The 19,047-nt window shown below is 35.5% G+C and overlaps 1 protein-coding gene across 1 annotated transcript in view; it reads right to left on the reverse strand.

The window, feature by feature from the left end:
* DNAH12 (dynein axonemal heavy chain 12) overlaps positions 1-19,047 on the reverse strand; it is a 229,191-nt gene that overhangs the window by 37,210 nt on the left and 172,934 nt on the right. The window contains exons 51-59 of the mRNA XM_060021479.1: positions 17,728-17,859; positions 15,855-15,944; positions 15,075-15,215; positions 12,069-12,310; positions 10,927-11,074; positions 10,474-10,619; positions 4,192-4,406; positions 3,295-3,487; positions 1,806-1,998 (exon numbers count right to left, since the gene is read on the reverse strand). Coding sequence (XP_059877462.1) covers positions 1,806-1,998; positions 3,295-3,487; positions 4,192-4,406; positions 10,474-10,619; positions 10,927-11,074; positions 12,069-12,310; positions 15,075-15,215; positions 15,855-15,944; positions 17,728-17,859 — 1,500 coding nt within the window. The remainder of the gene's footprint in view (positions 1-1,805; positions 1,999-3,294; positions 3,488-4,191; positions 4,407-10,473; positions 10,620-10,926; positions 11,075-12,068; positions 12,311-15,074; positions 15,216-15,854; positions 15,945-17,727; positions 17,860-19,047) is intronic.

Raw genomic sequence — 19,047 nt, forward strand, 5'->3', positions numbered from 1 at the left:
GGCTGTGCTATTTATATATATTATACTTTCCAAGAATCCACAAGACTAAACTTCAATAAAGACAACTTTTGCAGGGAGGGAAAGCTTTGAAACTTATAGAACAAATTCTTTTTTTTAAAAAAAATATTTATTTATTTAATTGCACAGGGTCTTAGTTGTGGCATGTGAACTCTTAGTTGCGGCATGCATGTGGGATCTAGTTCCCTGACCAGGGATCGAACCCAGGCCCCCTGCATTGGGAGTGTGCAGTCTTATCCACTGCGCCACCAGGGAAGTCCAGAACAAATTCTTAAAGTTTTGTTTGTGTTTATTTAATCTTATGGGTTGGGATAAAAGGGAAAAGCAGGTTTTAGACTATGTGGGAACACTTTGCTCTGAAGATGGTTTATCTTACATCTGGGTAGGTGGGTGGATAAAAGTCAGGGCCAGATACAGAGCATGTTTTAAATCAAAATATATAGTGAATTCTAAATTATGTTTGTAATGATTAATGAGACCCAGTCAAAAAGATATGATTAAATTTCTCTCTTTTTGTAAGATGAAGTATTTGAACCAATAAATATTGATATCTACTTTCCTCTTTGAGTCTAATAGGAAATAAGCTGATAAATGCTTCCTGTCTTTTCTTCCCTTTGAAAAAACACTGTGGTGAGAGGAAAATGAGGAATGGGTTCTGCTCTGACGAACATTAATTGGTAAGGCAGACATTATAGAATATCTCAGCCATGGTCCCCAGATGGGAGGCTACCACAGCATATTACTCTAAGACGCTACTCCTTTTGGCTCTCCTGAAATGAAAAGCACAAACACAAAACAAAACAGTACACCTGGCTAGAGAGAGTCATTACCATCACATTCATATAAAACTAAACCCATCCCAAGGGGAAAGGTGCCTAGACCTTTTGGAAATCCTCTACCCCAAAACTGGGGTGCATGGGGTAGGGTGCAAACAGGAGGATGCTGAGCAACTAGTGAAATTTCTATTAGGTTTCTTTTTATTTTTTAATTACGCCAATATTAAGGTGTGTTTAATTCATTGGGTGGGCCAAGGAGGATTGAAAGGTCTGAAAATCAGTAAAGTTAGCCTACTAAAGTCATTCTGTATTATCATTTCATTGTATGAACTTGGGCCTTAACTACTTTTTCTGGGCCCTACTTTTCTCAACTATGAAATGCTAAAGATGACAAATAGCTAAGGCTTCTTCCACCCATAACACTGTAGGATTATATTTTTTAAAAGATGCAATATAAAAATACCATTTAGCTGTGTTAGATGAATTTGCAATAAGTACATTATTGTATGTGTCTTCCTTCCTCTACCTGCCACTCCCAACTCTCATACCTCTCTCCCAGACAAAAGACAAGGCAATGTCAGAAGATCATCCTTATTAGTTCCTAGAACCACTTACTGTCCAATTAACCAGCAATTACCTTCACACATCTTAAGTTCCAACCAGGAACAGAGGCAAGCCATATTCTCAAACTTAAGTTTTAGGTGAAGAGTCAATTAAAATTTGAATGAACCTGACTAGCTTACCCTACCTACACAATAATAAAAAGTATGCTTAAAATTTTTTTCATTCCAAATTTATTTCTTCTGTGTATAGGTGCCACAGAGATGACACCAGGTTTTGAATGATTCAACAGTATAAGATATTCTCTTATGAGTTTAAAATTAGTTTCTATCTTTTGATATTTTATGAATTCTTTTCCTCTTCCCATAAGCCTAGTATAGCACTTTCCTTAGGGAGTGGGAGCACACTGGACTCTTAAGAATCTAAAAGTTTCTAGGATTCTTTTTTTACCTGTTGTTTCTTTGTTATCTCATTGGACATCAATTTAGCAGAGTCTAAGACTTTAATTGCACTTTCATCTTCTAAAATGTTCCCTTCTGAAGATGATAATGTTTCTAAAATTTTTTTCTCTATATCTTTTAGCTGTTTCTTATTAGCTGCAGACTGAAGAATAAGAGCATTTCGTTCCTCTTCTAATTCTGGTCTAAAAAGATAAAAACATTTAGTCTAAATTTGTAGTATTTTATCCAAATATTAGATATCCCAATTTTGTAGACAGTTAAATAATTTTGTAGACATATAATACAAATTAAGATGAGTAATCTCTTTATCCTAACCTAAGAAAAAAATGCTCCCATGAAAATAATAATTTGAGAAACTCAAGCAAAAAAAAGCATTAATTACATATATGTAAAATGTGGCAATAACATATACTACAGTAAGTCTAAGAATATGTTAAATTTATCCATATGGCTTAGCTCATTGTGTGAGAATAAGAACTGGAAAAGAAACTCAGAATATGAGACTTCTTATCTATTCCTTGGCTTAATCATATTCAGTCCCATTTTCATCATCTCTTCTACAACAGGAGACAGAAAAGATGACTCATCCTACAAATGGCTCTTCAAGTAAAAGACAAAACTCGCACTTATATCTTAACAATGAAGGTATGAAACTTCAAAATAACATAATTCACCATGTTATAGAATATTTTATGACATAGTTCTGTCTTGGATACTGCGCAAGTGGGATAAACACTGAAAATAACAAAAGAACTTCATGGTACATATTTTCACTTATAAGTTGATTTCATGTAATAGACTACTTGATAGTGTTATATTAAGCTTCAAGTGGAATCAAAGGTTTCCTTCAGGAAGCAATTCTTTACTAGTAGCCCTTCTAGGTATCATAATATTTTTTCTCATTTAAAAAATAATACATGCTAGCAATGGAAAAATACATAAAGTATAAAGAAAATAATAAGAATTATCCATAATCTTACCAATCCTAAGGATTATCACTGTCAATATTCTTTCTCAATCTTTTTTTGGTATATATGGATATCCATTCATGCATTAACTTTTTAAAAACAAATATTACCCCTACCATATATAGGTTTGTATCCTGCTTTTTCATTCTTGTCCTAAGTATTTTCTTATTTCATTAATATCCTGTATATGTCTTTGAACACATTTCTGATTTTGTCTGTAGCATACATTCCTAGGGATGAAATTTTTTGGCTCAAACAGTCAGATACAAGTCAGAAGTCATGGCATATCACCTGAATCCTGCTACCCATACTAAAAGCCCAATATAACATGGTTGGTTTATAACTTGCTTGTTACAGAATGGCTATTTTAAAGAATTAAATACCTATTTAATTTATAATGACAAAATATAAAATTTTGACAAGGTTTCAAAATAATCACATAACAAAAGTATTAATGGCCTACAAATATTCCTCTCTATACCCCCTGGAAGTATCTAAAAAAACACGTACCTCTCCTTTGCAACAACAATACCTAGTAATTGATCTTCAAGTCCTTCTGGAGTTATCATGAAATTGAGCAAAGATAGCTTTGTAGCCAGCTCTGGCATATAGTGTGGATTCCTCAGCTTTGTGGTGATATAAAACTTGAAATCAAAGGAATACTCAATAATGACCTCACCAAGTCTGATGCAATCAATGCCACCTGTATTTCAGAAAAAAAATGCAGAATAAATAAGCCAAAGTTACATAGCCCATCCCCCCTGTTAAAGCCCTTCCTAGGTTACAAGTAAAAAGTCATAAAGTAATTTCAAATAGAATACAAAAAGGTGTTGCAAAAGTCACATATAACACAGAGGCAAGTAAGCAATTATACAGCAGGACTCATTAATTCTGGGGTACTATAAGACATTTTCTCTGGTTGTCATGGAGTCTTCTAAATCAAGATTCCTTTTGATCTTACTTCTTCCATTACTTTTCAATAATGATTCCAAAATTATTTATATATTGCTAAAGCTCTTAAAAGTACTAGAGCTTGACAGAGATAAAATTCTTATAAGCAGAAAGATATATGGTGGGCAACGTCTACCTAAAGTCAACTCTGGTCCACATTAACCACTACTATTCATAGTAATGGACTTTGTGGGGTCCTTGGTCACAAGATGAAGGAATTTCAGGCTGGCTTCAACTTCATGTTCTCTATTGAACAACAGTCTAGGTAACAGTGATTAAGGCAATGAAGGTATTTACTTTAGAATATCTGATACTTGTTCCAAATTTCCTTTCATGCATAACAACGACACAGAAGTTCTGCGTTAACATTATTATTAAAATATGTAGTGCTTTTCTTGCCTCAGAGATAATCCAATCACCTTTCAGTTCTACCAACTAATATCAATTGATTTCTACCTTGTTTAAAAGTTTGTCTAAGTAGTAAAGGCTCCAAAGATGGATCCAGTTCTTCACCAACATTTTCTAATAGAAGTGGAGTTCCAAACTGAATACAGTTTTCCAGTGTTCTCATATAGTCTGAATCTGATAGCTTAATAACACTAAGCTGATTTTCTTTCTCAGAGTTTTTGATCCATTTATTGGCTTGACCCTGGGGGTCAATCATTAAAGGCCTAGAATATAATAAGAAATATTCTGAGGGGAATAAATAGATGTTGAGATTTCTTTAAAATTATATAATTTACATAATAAACATCACCATCAATCTGTACAAATACAAAGTGTTTCACGTACATTACCAGGATTAAGCTTCACAAAATTCCTGTGCGAAAAAAGTGAAAAGGAGTTTTATTCTCATTTATTTATTTATTTATTTGTTTGTTTTTGCGGTACGCAGGCCTCCCACTGTTGTGGCCTCTCCTGTTGCGGAGCACAGGCTCCGGACACGCAGGCTCAGGGGCCATGGCTCACGGGCCCAGCCGCTCTGCGGCATGTGGGATCTTCCTGGACCGGGGCACGAACCCGTGTCCCCTGCATCGGCAGGCGGACTCTCAACCACTGTGCCACCAGGGAAGCCCCCCCTCATTTATCTTTGAAGTGAAGAAATTCAGTCTCAGGGAGTACTTTGCCCAAGGTTCTAAGGTTAAAAAACTAGTTCAATGTCAGAAGTAGGACAAAGAGCTGTGTTTTTTCCAACATAACATACTGTTTTCATGGTAATTTTAATACATGTCATCTGTTAACATAATATAAAAAATAATCCTACGTATTTGATAAAAACTTAAAATAAGAGATCCACTAGCCTATAACAGATTTCCTTAGGTTATGAGTAGAACCATAAACTAAGTTTCCAAGTTTAGTTTAGTATATATTTGAGATCTATTTAGGAATTTTTTCTATGTAAGTATGGTACAGACTTTATGTTTAAGAACATATGATTCATGGTTTCAGAGAATCAAAATATGATGTGCTTTCCTCTTCTTCAGTGATGATGCTGTCTTAGGTTCCTTTTATATTCAGTACAGTGCATTAAATTATCTTTTAAAAATATAAGCACAGAAAGGGGAGTTTTCATTCCATGTCACTTTGCCTTTCCCATTCTCCTTCTGTTTCAACAGTTTCTAGGGATAAAAGTCCCCTTTCCCTTTGCCTAAAAATAAGCTCTTTAATCAACTACTCCCAGATAACTTTGTTCTTTTATTTTCTTTCCTTTCCAAAAAACAAAACAATCCAATACTAGCTGACTGGTTGTTTTCTTTCTCTGCTCAAACTGTGCTGAAATCCTATTGAAAGCACAAAAAAGTACAGACACTAGTTGAAATTTACTTTTGCTATCATAGCAAACAGAGGAAAAGTGTTCCGGAAATGAGAAAGTTATTTTGCACACAATTGCTTAAAAGTTGTCTAGTAATTAGACTAGATGCTTTTAGTACCTTTCAAGGCCCTGTTTAAAGGGACATTTTTTTCTTCCTTACATATCCTTATTATTGGAAAAATATGGTATTTGTTCATTCCCCTGCAAAAAGTAACTATTTCTGTCAATTAAGATTTTTTTTTTTTTTTTTTTTTTTTTTTTTTTGCGGTGTGCGGGCCTCTCACCGCTGTGGCCTCTCCCGCTGCAGAGCACAGGCTCCGGACGCGCAGGCCCAGCGGCCACGGCTCACGGGCCCAGCCGCTCCGCGGCACGCGGGATCCCCCCAGACCGGGGCACGAACCCGTGTCCCCCGCATCAGCAGGCGGACTCCCAACCACCGCGCCACCAGGGAAGCCCTCAATTAAGATTTTTAATGCCTATCAATATTCTTGGTAAAACCTAAATCAATGTTCTCAGTAATGCAATAATTAGAGATCCTGTTTATTCTAAAAGAAATCCAACTTCTACTTAATACAACTTTCTGTATTACAAATACAACTGGAAAATTGAGTTGTGTCCATCACAGAAATAACACCACGCCAAGTTATTTGTATTCTGTATGTACATGACTGTAGGTATGAAAGTAATGCTCATGTACATTTGAGATCTTTGGGCAGTCTGAAGAAAAAAGCATTATCAATCTATGCTTCTGACAGAGGTAGTAATTTTGGGGAAAACAAAGCTTTGCTGTTAAGTAGCCAGTAGCCAGTGTTGTATTAGTAAACGATAATAAAGCAGAAGAGTAAGTATTTTCATTGTGGTTAAAAAGTAAGCAAGGGGGGGCTTCCCTGGTGGCGCAGTGGTTGAGAGTCCGCCTGCCGATGCAGAGGACACGGGTTTGTGCCCCGGTACGGGAAGATCCTATATGCCGCGGAGCAGCTAGGCCTGTGAGCCAGGGCCGCTAAGCCTTCGCGTCTGGAGCCTGTGCTCCACAACCGGAGAGTCCACAACAATGAGAGGCCCATGTACCGCAAAAAAAAAAAAAAAAAAAAAAAAAGTAAGCAAGGGGCTTCCCTGGTGGCACTCCATGGTATGGAGTGACATCTTTAAAGGAAAAAAGGAAAACCAAAAGAATCCAAAAAACTGTCAACTCAGAATTCTAAACCCAGCAAACAATATCTTTCAAAATGAAGATGAAATAAAGAAAAAAAGCTAAATGAATTAATTGCCAATAGACGTGTACTCAGGAAGTGCTGAAAAATATTTGTCAGGCAGAAGAAATATGAAAATAGATAGAAACATAAAGAAATGAAGAAGTCTAAGGGCATTCCCTGGCATCCCAGTGGTTAGGGCTTGGTTCTTTCACTGCTGTGACCCAGGTTCCATCCCTGGTTAGGGAACTAAGATCTTGTAAGCCGTGCCACCACAAGGCCAAAAAAAAAAAAACAATCAAAAAGTACAAAAATGGGGAAAAAATGAACATAAACATAAAAGACATTTTTCTTATATTTAAGCACCCTAACATAATTACTGTCTAAAGCAAAAATAGTAACAATGTATTGTGGGATTTATGGCATATGAAAAATAAAATATACAATAACAGCACAATAAATAGGAGAGAGACATTGGAACTATACTGTTGAAAGATTCTTATACTATATGTGTAGCAGTATACTGCTATCTGAAAGTATTCAGAAACTAAAGATGTGTATTGTAAACTCTAGAGCAAACACTTAAAATAGGGAATATATAACCAACAAGCAAATAGTGGAGATAAGATGGAATCATAAAAAAATTCAATTAATCCAAAGCCAGGTGGAAAAAGAAGATAAAAGGAACAAAGAACAGATGAGACAAACAGAAAAGAACTTGTAAGACAGTAGAGTTAAATCTAAATGTATCAATAATTCCATTAAGTATAACTAATCTAAATACTCTGATTACAAGTGAGAATTATATCAATTATATCTCTATTTTAAAAAACAGAAAAAAAGTCATGTAATCCCTCCCATTTAAAAGCTTCAAATGGTTGGTAATGTTCTGCATCTTGATTGTGGCAGGGATCATATGACCATAGGCCTTAATCAAAATTCATAAAACACTGCACCTAAAAAGGGTGAATTTTATTGTATATATCATATCTCAATAAACCTGACATAAAATTAAAGAAAAAATAAAGTGAGGAGAAAAACAAAGACATTTTCAGACCAATTCACAAGTCCTTACTAAACGAAAGACTGAAGGGACAAAGATAGCATTACAAATCAGTGAGGAAAGGAAGAATAACTCAATAAATGCTGCTGGGGTAAATGGTTATCATTATAAAATAAATAAATAAAATTAGATCCTTACCTTTCATCACATCCAAAGATGCAAAAAGAAGCAAGCAACAGGGTTCTAACTGTGAACTGCTTTCCCAGTTCACGACTCTGTTTCTGAGAACTATATTCTTGACCTACTCATGTGTGTTACTACAATGGCTTGGCCCCCAGCCATAGGTGACAAGACCTAGTATGGATATTTGTCCCACACTAAACTAATCAGATTTTTCTCTCATGGGAATTTGAACTTGTACTTAATGGTTCTGGTTAATGTATATTATTCAACTGATGTGTTTTGTGAACTTAGGAACTAAGGCTTCATTAGGGAATGGCCATGTGTACAGAAGAACAGAATCAGCATATAATCAGAGACAGACCAATGAAGCAGCTGCACAGAGAAAAACACAGAAAATAGGTCCTACAGTGAGGGAGAGAAAGAGAGACAGAGGGAGAGATTGAGACTGATTGGGAGAGATACCAATTTTCATTGGTATTTTCATTACAAAAGCCTACTGGCTCAACTTTTCTCTGAGGTACACTTAAGATACTCTAAAGTGAGTAGCCAAAAGAGTGAACATTAGTTACATTACTGGGTTCTGCTGTTAGGAGGCAGAGAGAAGAGATTAAGCCTCTGTGGTCACCTACAGTGTCCAGACGGATGATAGCCATAGATGAACACATTGGTCCCAACTGGCAAGAAGTGAAGTCTGGTCTATAAGGATGGCGACTCATCCCTCAGAACTGACCCAGTCCATGACTTATTGACCAGACAGTCCAAAAATAACAGGTAGAAAGGAGTAACACCATTGAAATATTACTGTATTAGAAGAGTCATCTTTCTGCCAGAAAATGACAGATTGTTTTCTTCAATTTACATACAATCCTGAAACCTCTGGTTTCCCTGGATTTCAGTTAAGCCTTATAGATATCCTAATAGCATTTTTGAACTGCAATTTAAAAAATCTGAATGGCCACCAAATGCATAGAAAAGAGTTCTAAAACAGAATACTCAGGGTCAAATATTCTGTTAAATAGAACTTGCCCTGCTTTACAAGAGAACACATTTTCTGGAATAGCTAATTACACTTCCTCAGATTGTAATAAATTTTACTAATTGCCTAGAAGTTTCAACCTAAGGATGTTCACTCTCAAGTAAAATTTTGAGTGGATAAGCACTCAAAACACATACATCAGTATTTCAGTAAAATGATACTATCAATATAAAGGAGACTCAGACGTCTTGAAGTATCTAGTAAGTTTTCCAAAGAATATAATAAACAATACCTCAAACTTTTAGAATGTAAGATTTCCTTGTATCTTTAATGTATCTTATATCCCAAAAGAAGACTGAAATTTCCATTACAGTTATAAAGGTAGCAAATGGGATACCCTATTCCACATTTCACTTAACATAATAAATAAGAACAAGGATTTGGAAGTTAAATTGCCTGGGTTCAAATTCTTACTCCACCATTTACTAGCTCAGTTATCTCACTACATTTCAAATTAGTAAATCACTGTGGGCCTCAGTCGTCTCATCTGTAAAATGGAATAATAAGAACTAACTCATAGGAATTTGTGAGGATATAAGGCACTTACAAAGTACCTCATGAATATAAGAACTCAATAGTATCTATCATAGTATATTTGACATAAGATCCCAAGAAAAGACTTAAATTAGATGACAACATGACTAAATAACCATTTATAAGAAACTATTTCTCAGATGAGAGTAATTTCCCAAGTTTTTGAAAGTGATATAAATAAAAGGGTAACAATAAAAACCATTTGGAAAACTCATATAGTTATCACACTATCAGTGATAGTGTTGAAAAATATACATGAAATTGCATAAATTATTGTTATAGTATCATGAAAATGGGTAGAAATACCTAGTTAAAATAAATACATTGAATAGCCAAAACCTGCCAACGGCCCAAGTGTCCATCAACAGGAAAATGCATAAAGTTATATAGTCATGTAATGGAATACTACTCAGCACAAAAATTAGTAAGATTATGCTGTGTGGAAAAAGCCTTATACAAAAGACTACATACAGTATGATTCCATTTATATGAAGTTCTAGAATAGGCAAAACTAACCTGTGATGGAAAATAATCAGAATAATAATCTCCTATGGGATGAGGGTGGGGATTTACTGGGAAGGGACAAAAGAGAATGTTTTATACCTTGACAGAGGTTTGGGTTGCACAAGTGCATACTTTTGTTAGAACTCATTGAATGGTATAGTTTTAAGTTTTGTGTATTTCATTGTATGTAAATTTTACCTCAAAAGAAAAAAAAAACAAATATTGAACTTTAGTTAATGATATGCATGCTGAAGTATTTGGAAGGAAGTAGATCCATGTCTGCAACATACGTTGAAATACATGAAAAAGGATGAGTTGATGGATGGATAGAGGGATAGATAAGAATAATAAAATGTTAATTGTAGGATCTAGGAAGTAGTAGCTATACAGGCACTTTAAAATCCTTTCAACTTTTCTCTATATTTGAAAACCTTAAAATAAAATAATTGAAAAATAAATACTTTATGTTCCTTACCAACGCCTGGAGTTATTAACAATCACTCCATTGTCTATGGAGAAAGTATCTGTAGGCAATCCAGCAATATTCCAAGCTCTAATTTTTACTGGATCACCCAGGGTCTTACTCAATGAGAACTCCTCTGAACATGGGATCTTTTTTTGCTGTAAGAAATAAACAAATTTCTTTTGAGGTTTTCTCTTGTCTTGTTGATTGAAATATTGTTAACATTAAAATACTGATTTGTTATTAGATATTGTTTAATAATTCTAAAGAACAAAAAGAAAACTGAAAGGAAAGTTGGACTATGGAAGTATTTTACTGATCAAACAAGAAGAAAAAAAGAAAAATCCCATATTTTCAGTCATTTCTCCCCTTCTCTGTTTTTATTATCATCTTTTCCCCCCAGATACCCCAACACATACTTTAAGTGTTCTATATAAAGAAACTTATGAAATATAAAACTATTACCTTGCACAACATGCTCCAATCTTCTGTACATGTTTGTCGAAAGCCAGCAGTGAAAGCACCAAGGTAGGCTATTACTCCTGCTGATACTAAGACATCACCAGTCAAATTTTCATATACTATCTGAAGGTCATCTGCAGCTTGAGACCATCTGGGAGATTAATCAAAGGCAAAATAGCCTCATCAAAGAGAATGATCTATGATAGTAATTGAAAGGGCTAGGGGCTTCTAGTTCAAACTCTATAACAAAATGCCATGAAATGTTGGGCACTTGCTTATCTATAAGCAAGGAGGTTGGGTCCCTTCTAGCTCTAACATGCTATAATATATATCTATGTTATACAAATGATAATCTACCTTTGATTAGAATATTAGGCATTTCTTACACGACTTGTTCTTTCAGAATAAGCAAAACAAAAAAACCACCAGCATTTTGTCTAATAATTTTAATCAGGATGATTTGGTCTGGTGGCCCTGCTATTTGTTCCTGAAAAACATAGGAACATTTGCAATTCATTACCAAAAATTACATTTAAGTTGTATAGCAGCTAACATACTAAGGTTGATATTTTTTTGCATTTAATGAAACCTTTACAATAAAAAGTGCATTACAAAACCATCCGATCTACCTTACAAAGTATTGTCAAAAGTATGTAACTTTATCATGCTATTCATTCAACAAATGTAGTTAATAACTATGATAGTTGGCTGGCCAGTACAAATAAATAGATTAAAATAAAGCTAACTGGCTTTGTTATATCAAGTCAGTTATCCGAAATAAATTTAACAAAATGAACCATATATCCACTACTCCCTCCCATTTTATTATTAAAAATTTTAACATACATAAAATTGGAAAGAATTGCACAATGATCACCCACATACTCACCACTTAAAAATTATCATTTGTTTTATTTGCTTCTTTCTCTCTCTCTCTCTCTCTTTTTTAACATTTGAAAGCAAGTTGCAAACACCATCCTTGACATTGATATTCTGTTAGAAGAAGCTTAGCCAGGTGCTTTATAGAAAGTCCCACAATCTCAACCAGCCATTTAAAAATCAGTAATCATAATAAATACCCAAAGAAAGTCACATATTCAAGCCCGACCTTGTAAAATATTGTTAAAAAGGAGTAGAAATCTGACCTTGATTTTTCTCCACCTAGTCCTCCAATTAGTTTTGAGGCTCTTTCAAGTTTCTTAGCACAGAGTTCCACCTGGTCTTCTAAACGAGCCTTTTCCTCAGTTTTCTCAAGAAATGTTGCTTGTAAATTTTCCAGATGATGTTCTACTTCTGCTAGTTCTGCTCTCTTCTGATTCAAAAGCTCCATTGTCTCAGCTAAGGACTTCTGAGCTTCTGTTAAGCGGGCTTTCTTAGGAGCCACTACCTGTTTGGGAACAATATATGCAGCTATAATGTGTACTATATAAAACTGACAATCGACATAATCCTTATAGATATTATGAATTTTAAATGTTTATTTATGATTATAAATACATTTATCACTTATAACAATGAATTATACAAATTTTAAATGCCTTAAATCTTACATCATATTTTTATATGCAGAAAAGTAAAATATATTTCTATGTCTTATAAAATATATAAAATCATTCTGGACTAGCAAACAGTTATCTATAAAATAGGCAAGTTATTCTGGACTAATAAAATGTCATAATATGTAGCAAGAATAGCATAATATATAGCAAAATATCTCAAAATAATGAGAAGCTGTCATTCAACTGCTGCAAAAAAAATAGAAAAACAAGTAACAGAAGTTACAAATGCTTAAAAATACATGAAAGTGCTTTTTTTTTTTTTTTTTTTTTTTGCCATTTCCAAGTCAGCTTGGAAATTCTCAATGTCTTCCCAGTCAGGTGAGGCTTACATTTGCTTTGAGGGGATTAAGACAGTAGCAGTAATACAAAGAGAAATAAAGTCTCGGTGTTCAGCTTCACTATCAAAACTGAATTTTCCTCAACAAATCTTGAAAAGTGACACTTTGTTGAGAGAAAAAGAATTTTCTAAATTTCTTATTTTATTATGCTCATTAGTATTAATATATCAAGAATGGGTTTGGCCAACTTGATCAGAGTGTACTCTAAGCCACCAGTAGAAGGAATTTACAAGATGACCAAAGAGAGTATATGTCCATTTGAAAGAAGGGAGACCTAAGTCTTCTGGTACATTGCCGTGAATGAGCTGAAGGGTAAGAGGAAGAGTGAGGCAAAGAATCGGATATTGGGGCTCCCCTGGTAGTGCAGTGGTTAAGAATCCTCCTGCCAGGCTCCCCTGGTGGCGCAGTGGTTGAGAGTCCGCCTGCCGATGCAGGGGACACGGGTTCGTGCCCCAGACCAGGAAGATCCCACATGCCGCGGAGCGGCTAGGCCCGTGAGCCATGGCCGCTGAGCCTGCGCTCCGCAACGGGAGAGGCCACAGCAGTGACAGGCCCGCGTACTGCAAAAAAAAAAAAAAAGAATCTTCCTGCCAATGTAGGGGACACAGGTTCGAGCCCTGGTCTGGAAAGATCCCAAATGCCACAGAGCAACTAAGCCGCACCACAACTACTGAGTCTGCGCTCTAGAGCTCAGGAACCACAACTACTGAAGCCTGTGTGCCTAGAGCCCCGGCCCCGCAACAAGAGAAGCCACTGCAATGAGAAGCCTGTGAACTGCAACGAATAGTAGCCCCCGCTCACTGCAATTAGAGAAAGCCTGCACACAGCAACCAAGACCCAGTGCAGACAAAAAAATAACAATAATAAAAGGATCAGATATTGAATTAGGAAGCTCCACTTTCTACTTTGGACTTTGGAGAAGACCTTGCTGGATATCTCCCTTCAACCCCTCCATAAAAACATGAGACAGGTGCATCAGAATTAAAATAGCAGTGTGGAGGTGTAGAGTGGAAAGTCAGAAAACAACCTGAATACCTTAGATTCTCAGCTTTATAGAAAGGATCCAGAAGATTCCACATGTGTTAATTAGCTGAGTTGAGAGCTTGCCGACCTGCTGAGATTACTATGGGGAGGGACGAGATGTTCAAATGGAAGAACATCCATTAAAATTAATTTTAGGGCTTCCCTGGTGGCGCTGTGGTTAAGAATCTGCCTGCCAATGCAGGGTACATGGGTTCGAGCCCTGGTCCAGGAAGATCCCACATGCCACGGAGCAACTAGGCCTGTGCGCCACAGCTGCTGAGCCTGCACTCTAGAGCCCATGAGCCACAACTACTGAGCCCATGTGCCACAACAAGAGAAGCCACCGCAGTGAGAAGCCTGCACACCGCAACAAAGAGTAGCCCCCACTCGCCGCAACTACAGAGAGCCTGCACGCAGCCAAAAATAAATAAAAATAAAGTGAATTTATTAAAAAAATTAATTTTATTTCTTTAACAGGTGTATAAAGGTCTACTCCCCTGAAATTTACAGTCACAGTCTGTACCTCTCTACAGGTACATATACCTTATTAAGAATATCTTCTCAATCATTACAGCCTGATCACTCATCCTACACTCTGAGGTTGTTCTAAACACATGCTATCATGTATTTCCATGGGTATTTTTATTTATATTTCCTGCTCCCCTTGATAGAATTCTGCAAGCTCCTGAGGACAAGGCCAGTGTTTCCTTGGTCCTTTGCTAGTCAAATTTACAAAATGCTCTTAACCATTCTCTGCTCTCCCAGGAATTTGGCCTCAGTGGGTACTCCAAAAAAGACTCCCTATCACTGCATGCCATGGCTTGATTCCACGCTCTGCCTCTTAACCCTACTGGAATTTCTTACTTCTGACCTTTGCATCAAGATTTTAATCTGCCACTTTGCCCTTGGTGTTTTGGATTTTTCTTTGTTTCTGCAGTCCCCTCATAAAACTTAATTCTCTTTTGCCCCAGGTCCCTGTAGCTATAGGTCAGTCTGGCCAACTCCAGTGATCATCCCTGCTCTCACTTACACTAGTCCCAAACAGGTTATGTCACACATAAGTATTCTCTTCATGTACTAGATACTCAGTTAATGTCTGATGATTATGCTGCAGCAGGACAAATTCTTTGTGGTATCACTTTTAGAAACTTCTTAACTAGTAAATATCGGCATAAATTTTAACTTATGGGAATATTTCAATACAAAATGGATGCGCTGATCCTCAAAATACCTTTGCAACTCGGTCATACACTTCCATAGCCATGATCCACTTACACAGACCCTCAGCTGCAGAGGAAGCTTTAGCAACCTTAGGGGGATCAAATTCAGGGTTTGTTAAGTATTCACCACGAATCTTCTGCATAACAGTCACCTATAAAACAAAGATTTAGATCTTAAGATTTCAACATATATCACGCAACCATAGATGAAAAATTAATCATACACAGTAAAAAAAAAAAGTATATAAAAAAGTTATGTTGCCTTTAAAAACCAAGGTGAGTACTTTGAGATATTTTTAAAATAAGCATAATTGTAGCAGTCATATTTGTGAGCAAAATATGCAAACTTATTACAGATAGTGAAACAAGGTATTTCTTCCAAAAAAATTAAAAGACTTGTGTAGTTTGGGAAAACATATGGAAATAAGGAAGAACAATTAAACATAAATAAATAGAAGTTTGGATGAAAAACAACTATACTTTTTTACCTCACAAATTTGTATATCCAATTTATTAAGAAATAAACTATTATAAGGCACTTGAAGAACTCTTTCATGTCAATAATACACTAAAACAGTAATTTATTCAATGACTTTTGATGGTCTGAAAGAGGAGAGGTTTTATGTATTATGAGAATTCATAATAGTCATTAATAAATAATATTCATTTATTTATTATCTTAATTCTAAAGACAGACTATCTTCTTACGTTTTATATAATATTGCAAAATGTTAAAGATTTTATACATCTTGGCAAAATTACATTTGTAGAAAAAATCCAATGAAACTCACCGGAATGTTGTCCTTGTCATATTCTCTCAAATCTCTTAGGAAATTCATATCTCCCAGAAGTTTTTTGCTAGGTCCCCAGTAATCCAATATCTATAAATAAAATTTATGGAAACTTATTAGATGTGCAATTAAATATGCTTGATATAAAACTTTTCTTCTTGAGGTTTAAGATATATTAATCCAGAGAAACTATACACTGTACTTTCAAAATATAAACCTACATCTCCTTGGAAATGAAATAAAGAGACTTCTCTCCCTGAGAACATGTTAAACATATCAAATATTTAAAATATGTATATGAACTTATATATTGACTTTATTATTAAAAATTAAACATTAGAAGGCAAAAGATATGATTATTTCTCTTTAGAAAACTTAAGAAAAGCAGCTGGTATAAACACCATCACAATTTTCATATAAGAAAATATATTTTTTTAATTTCAACTTTTATTTTCCATTAATCTTGACTTTCAAACCAGAAAGGTAGTGCCATAGACTGAAAGTTTGTGTCCTTTCCCCAAATTCGTATGCTGAAGCCTACTCCCCAGTGTAATAGTATTTGGAGGTGGGGTCTTTGGGAGGTGGTCTTTGGTGTGAGAAATAGACCTCAGAGAGGTCCCTCACCCATCCACTATGTGAGGACACAACAAAGAGATGGTAGTCTATAAATCGGGAAGTGAACCCTCACCAGACACTGAATCTACTGTAGTCTTGATTTTGGACTTCCCAGCCTCCAGAAGTGTGAGAAATAAATTTTTGTTGTATATAAGCCACCCCTATCTGTGGTAACTTGTTATAGTAGCCCAAATGGACTAAAACAGGTAGCAAATATTTTTCTTATAGAAAATCTCCTCACCTACCTAGACTTCCCAAGTGGAATAGAGAAGAGAAAGCAGAAAGACAAAGATTATACACTGCTCTGTCAGTTATAAGATAAAGCACATGGTACTTGTGCTAATAAAAGGTGTTAAATAAGTAGCTGAACATTCTTTTTATTAATTTCAGAAGCCTGATGGGGTGTATGTGTATGTCTATCTGTGTGTGCGTGAGAATAACTTGTTAAGGTAAGAGCCTATTTATTTTCTTTATCTTTATTATGTCAACGAAGGATAGAATGGCCAAAAAAAAAAAAATCCCAATTCTCCAATTCAGGAATTCAAACCTAGGTATTGTAAAAACCTGAAAAGAAAATAAGTCTATAAATTTAGTTTAGGATAGATGTTACACCATCTTTTTTAAGGGAGATACCTTTGAATAATAATTGTAATAACAACAACTAACATTTACTAATAAATGTGTAATATTTATTATTATAAACAGGTTACTGTTTATAAGGCCTTATACGTAAGAGCTTTATATGTATTAACTAATCTAATCCTTGCATTAACTTTGTGAGGCAGGTACTATGACAATCCTCTTTTTACAGAGTTCCACAGAGGTTAAGCATCGTCCCCGGGGTCACATTGCTAGGAGGGTCAGAATTTCTGAATATAGACATTCTGGCTCCAGAGCAAATGCTTTTAACAGCGTCACTCTACTGCTTAACAGTAGAATTTTTGGAATGCTCAGAAACACCTATATAACCATATCACGTTCTTGAGACTCTTAGCTGGAAAGGCACAGGTGCCTCACTGTTCATTCAACCCCACCCCATGACAGTGGGGAATTCTGCATAGACAGAAAAGGAGATGGAAACAACCGGAACTACATTTTTCTGATGCTATACTGCCTTAGCTTTATCTAGGATACATATAATCTGAAAAACAATATGTCTTCCCTGAACTGGGTACTGTTGACATTTAATTTGATAATAGTTGCTGTACAGTGTTCTGTACATTCATGAATATGATATAAATCTGTGTCTAGTTATTACCTTGCCTCCAGTTCCTGAAGGATCCGAAACTTTTTCTGGTTTTATATCTTTCATAACACAAACAGCTGCCATAACTAGTTTAACACCAGATGGAGGATTCTTCATTGACTTCACAATTGTAATGTCAGCTGGCTAAATAAAAAGAAAACAGGGTATCTTCAGAATAGCCTACTTTTAAATAATAAGAGTTTCAAAAATAATGTTGGAGAATAATAAAAGCATAAATTTTCATTTGAAACTAATTGTTTTTTGCTTTGCATGGTTATGAAAGAATTAACAAAAGAGAACTTAAGTACAGTAAACCAATGGTTCCCAAGTGTTTGAGAGTTCATAGGTCCTTATGAGAATATGGTGACAGCTAAGAATCTTCCAGAGAAAATATTTTTGCGCACATGCACAAAATTTTTATATAGTCACATGCCAAGCCCACACATGGAATCCACGTTAATAACCCTAAGTTAAATAAAGACTTAATTCTATATTTGCTTACATGTTAGCTTTACCCGCCAAAAATGAAAGAAGAGGTAAGTTCCAATTCCAAACTTATTTTCTAAAAAGGTATATATTATTACGACAGACACAACTGATTCAGTTAGTTATTATCCACTCCAGTATCCTTCTGACTTCCCTTGCAATTGCTGGAAAGCTAAAAATTTATCTTAGTTTCCCATGCAGCTAGAGTTGTGGGAGGTCGTTAGGTCCTACCATCAGATCACTTGAGTGATACTAGAATTCAGAATGAATAAGTGAGGAGACTTGCAGGGCACGAGGCATCTGTTTTGCTGATATGGATTATGGTGGAGGCAATATGGCTCTGTAAGAAGGCTCTGCAGGCTTCCAACTCAGAGGGATCATTCCTCTGGTAGATTAGTGCCTCAGTTTGGCTTTGTGAGTCATTCCTGGCAGCTCAGCCTAGAACCTATTTACTTAGCTCTTCCAAGAATTCTGTAATTTATTTATAAAATTCCCTAAAGAATCTCTGCTAACACTAAATAGTCAATTCACTTCTCTGCAACTGAACCCTAACTCTTTTCTATAATACAGTACTTGATACTAGGAAGGGTACAAACAACTGAAAGGGAAACCTGATACTGATAACTTGAACTGGTGGTGTTTAAAGGCATCAAGAATCCTGTGAGTATTAGAGGATACAGTACTGAAAGTGCATGGTACACAGTGATAACAGTTACCTAAATTCATGCTCATGGTCGTCTAGAATGGAGTGTCTATTAAAAACAAACTTTGTCAAAATGATTGGCTCCTGTGATAAATGTCTAAGGAGAGAATGAAGAAAGACTACTGGGTAGAATGTGGCTTTTA

This window comes from Delphinus delphis, chromosome 10 (genome assembly GCF_949987515.2).
Source record: "Delphinus delphis chromosome 10, mDelDel1.2, whole genome shotgun sequence".
In the NCBI taxonomy this organism is placed as follows: Eukaryota; Metazoa; Chordata; class Mammalia; order Artiodactyla; family Delphinidae; genus Delphinus; species Delphinus delphis.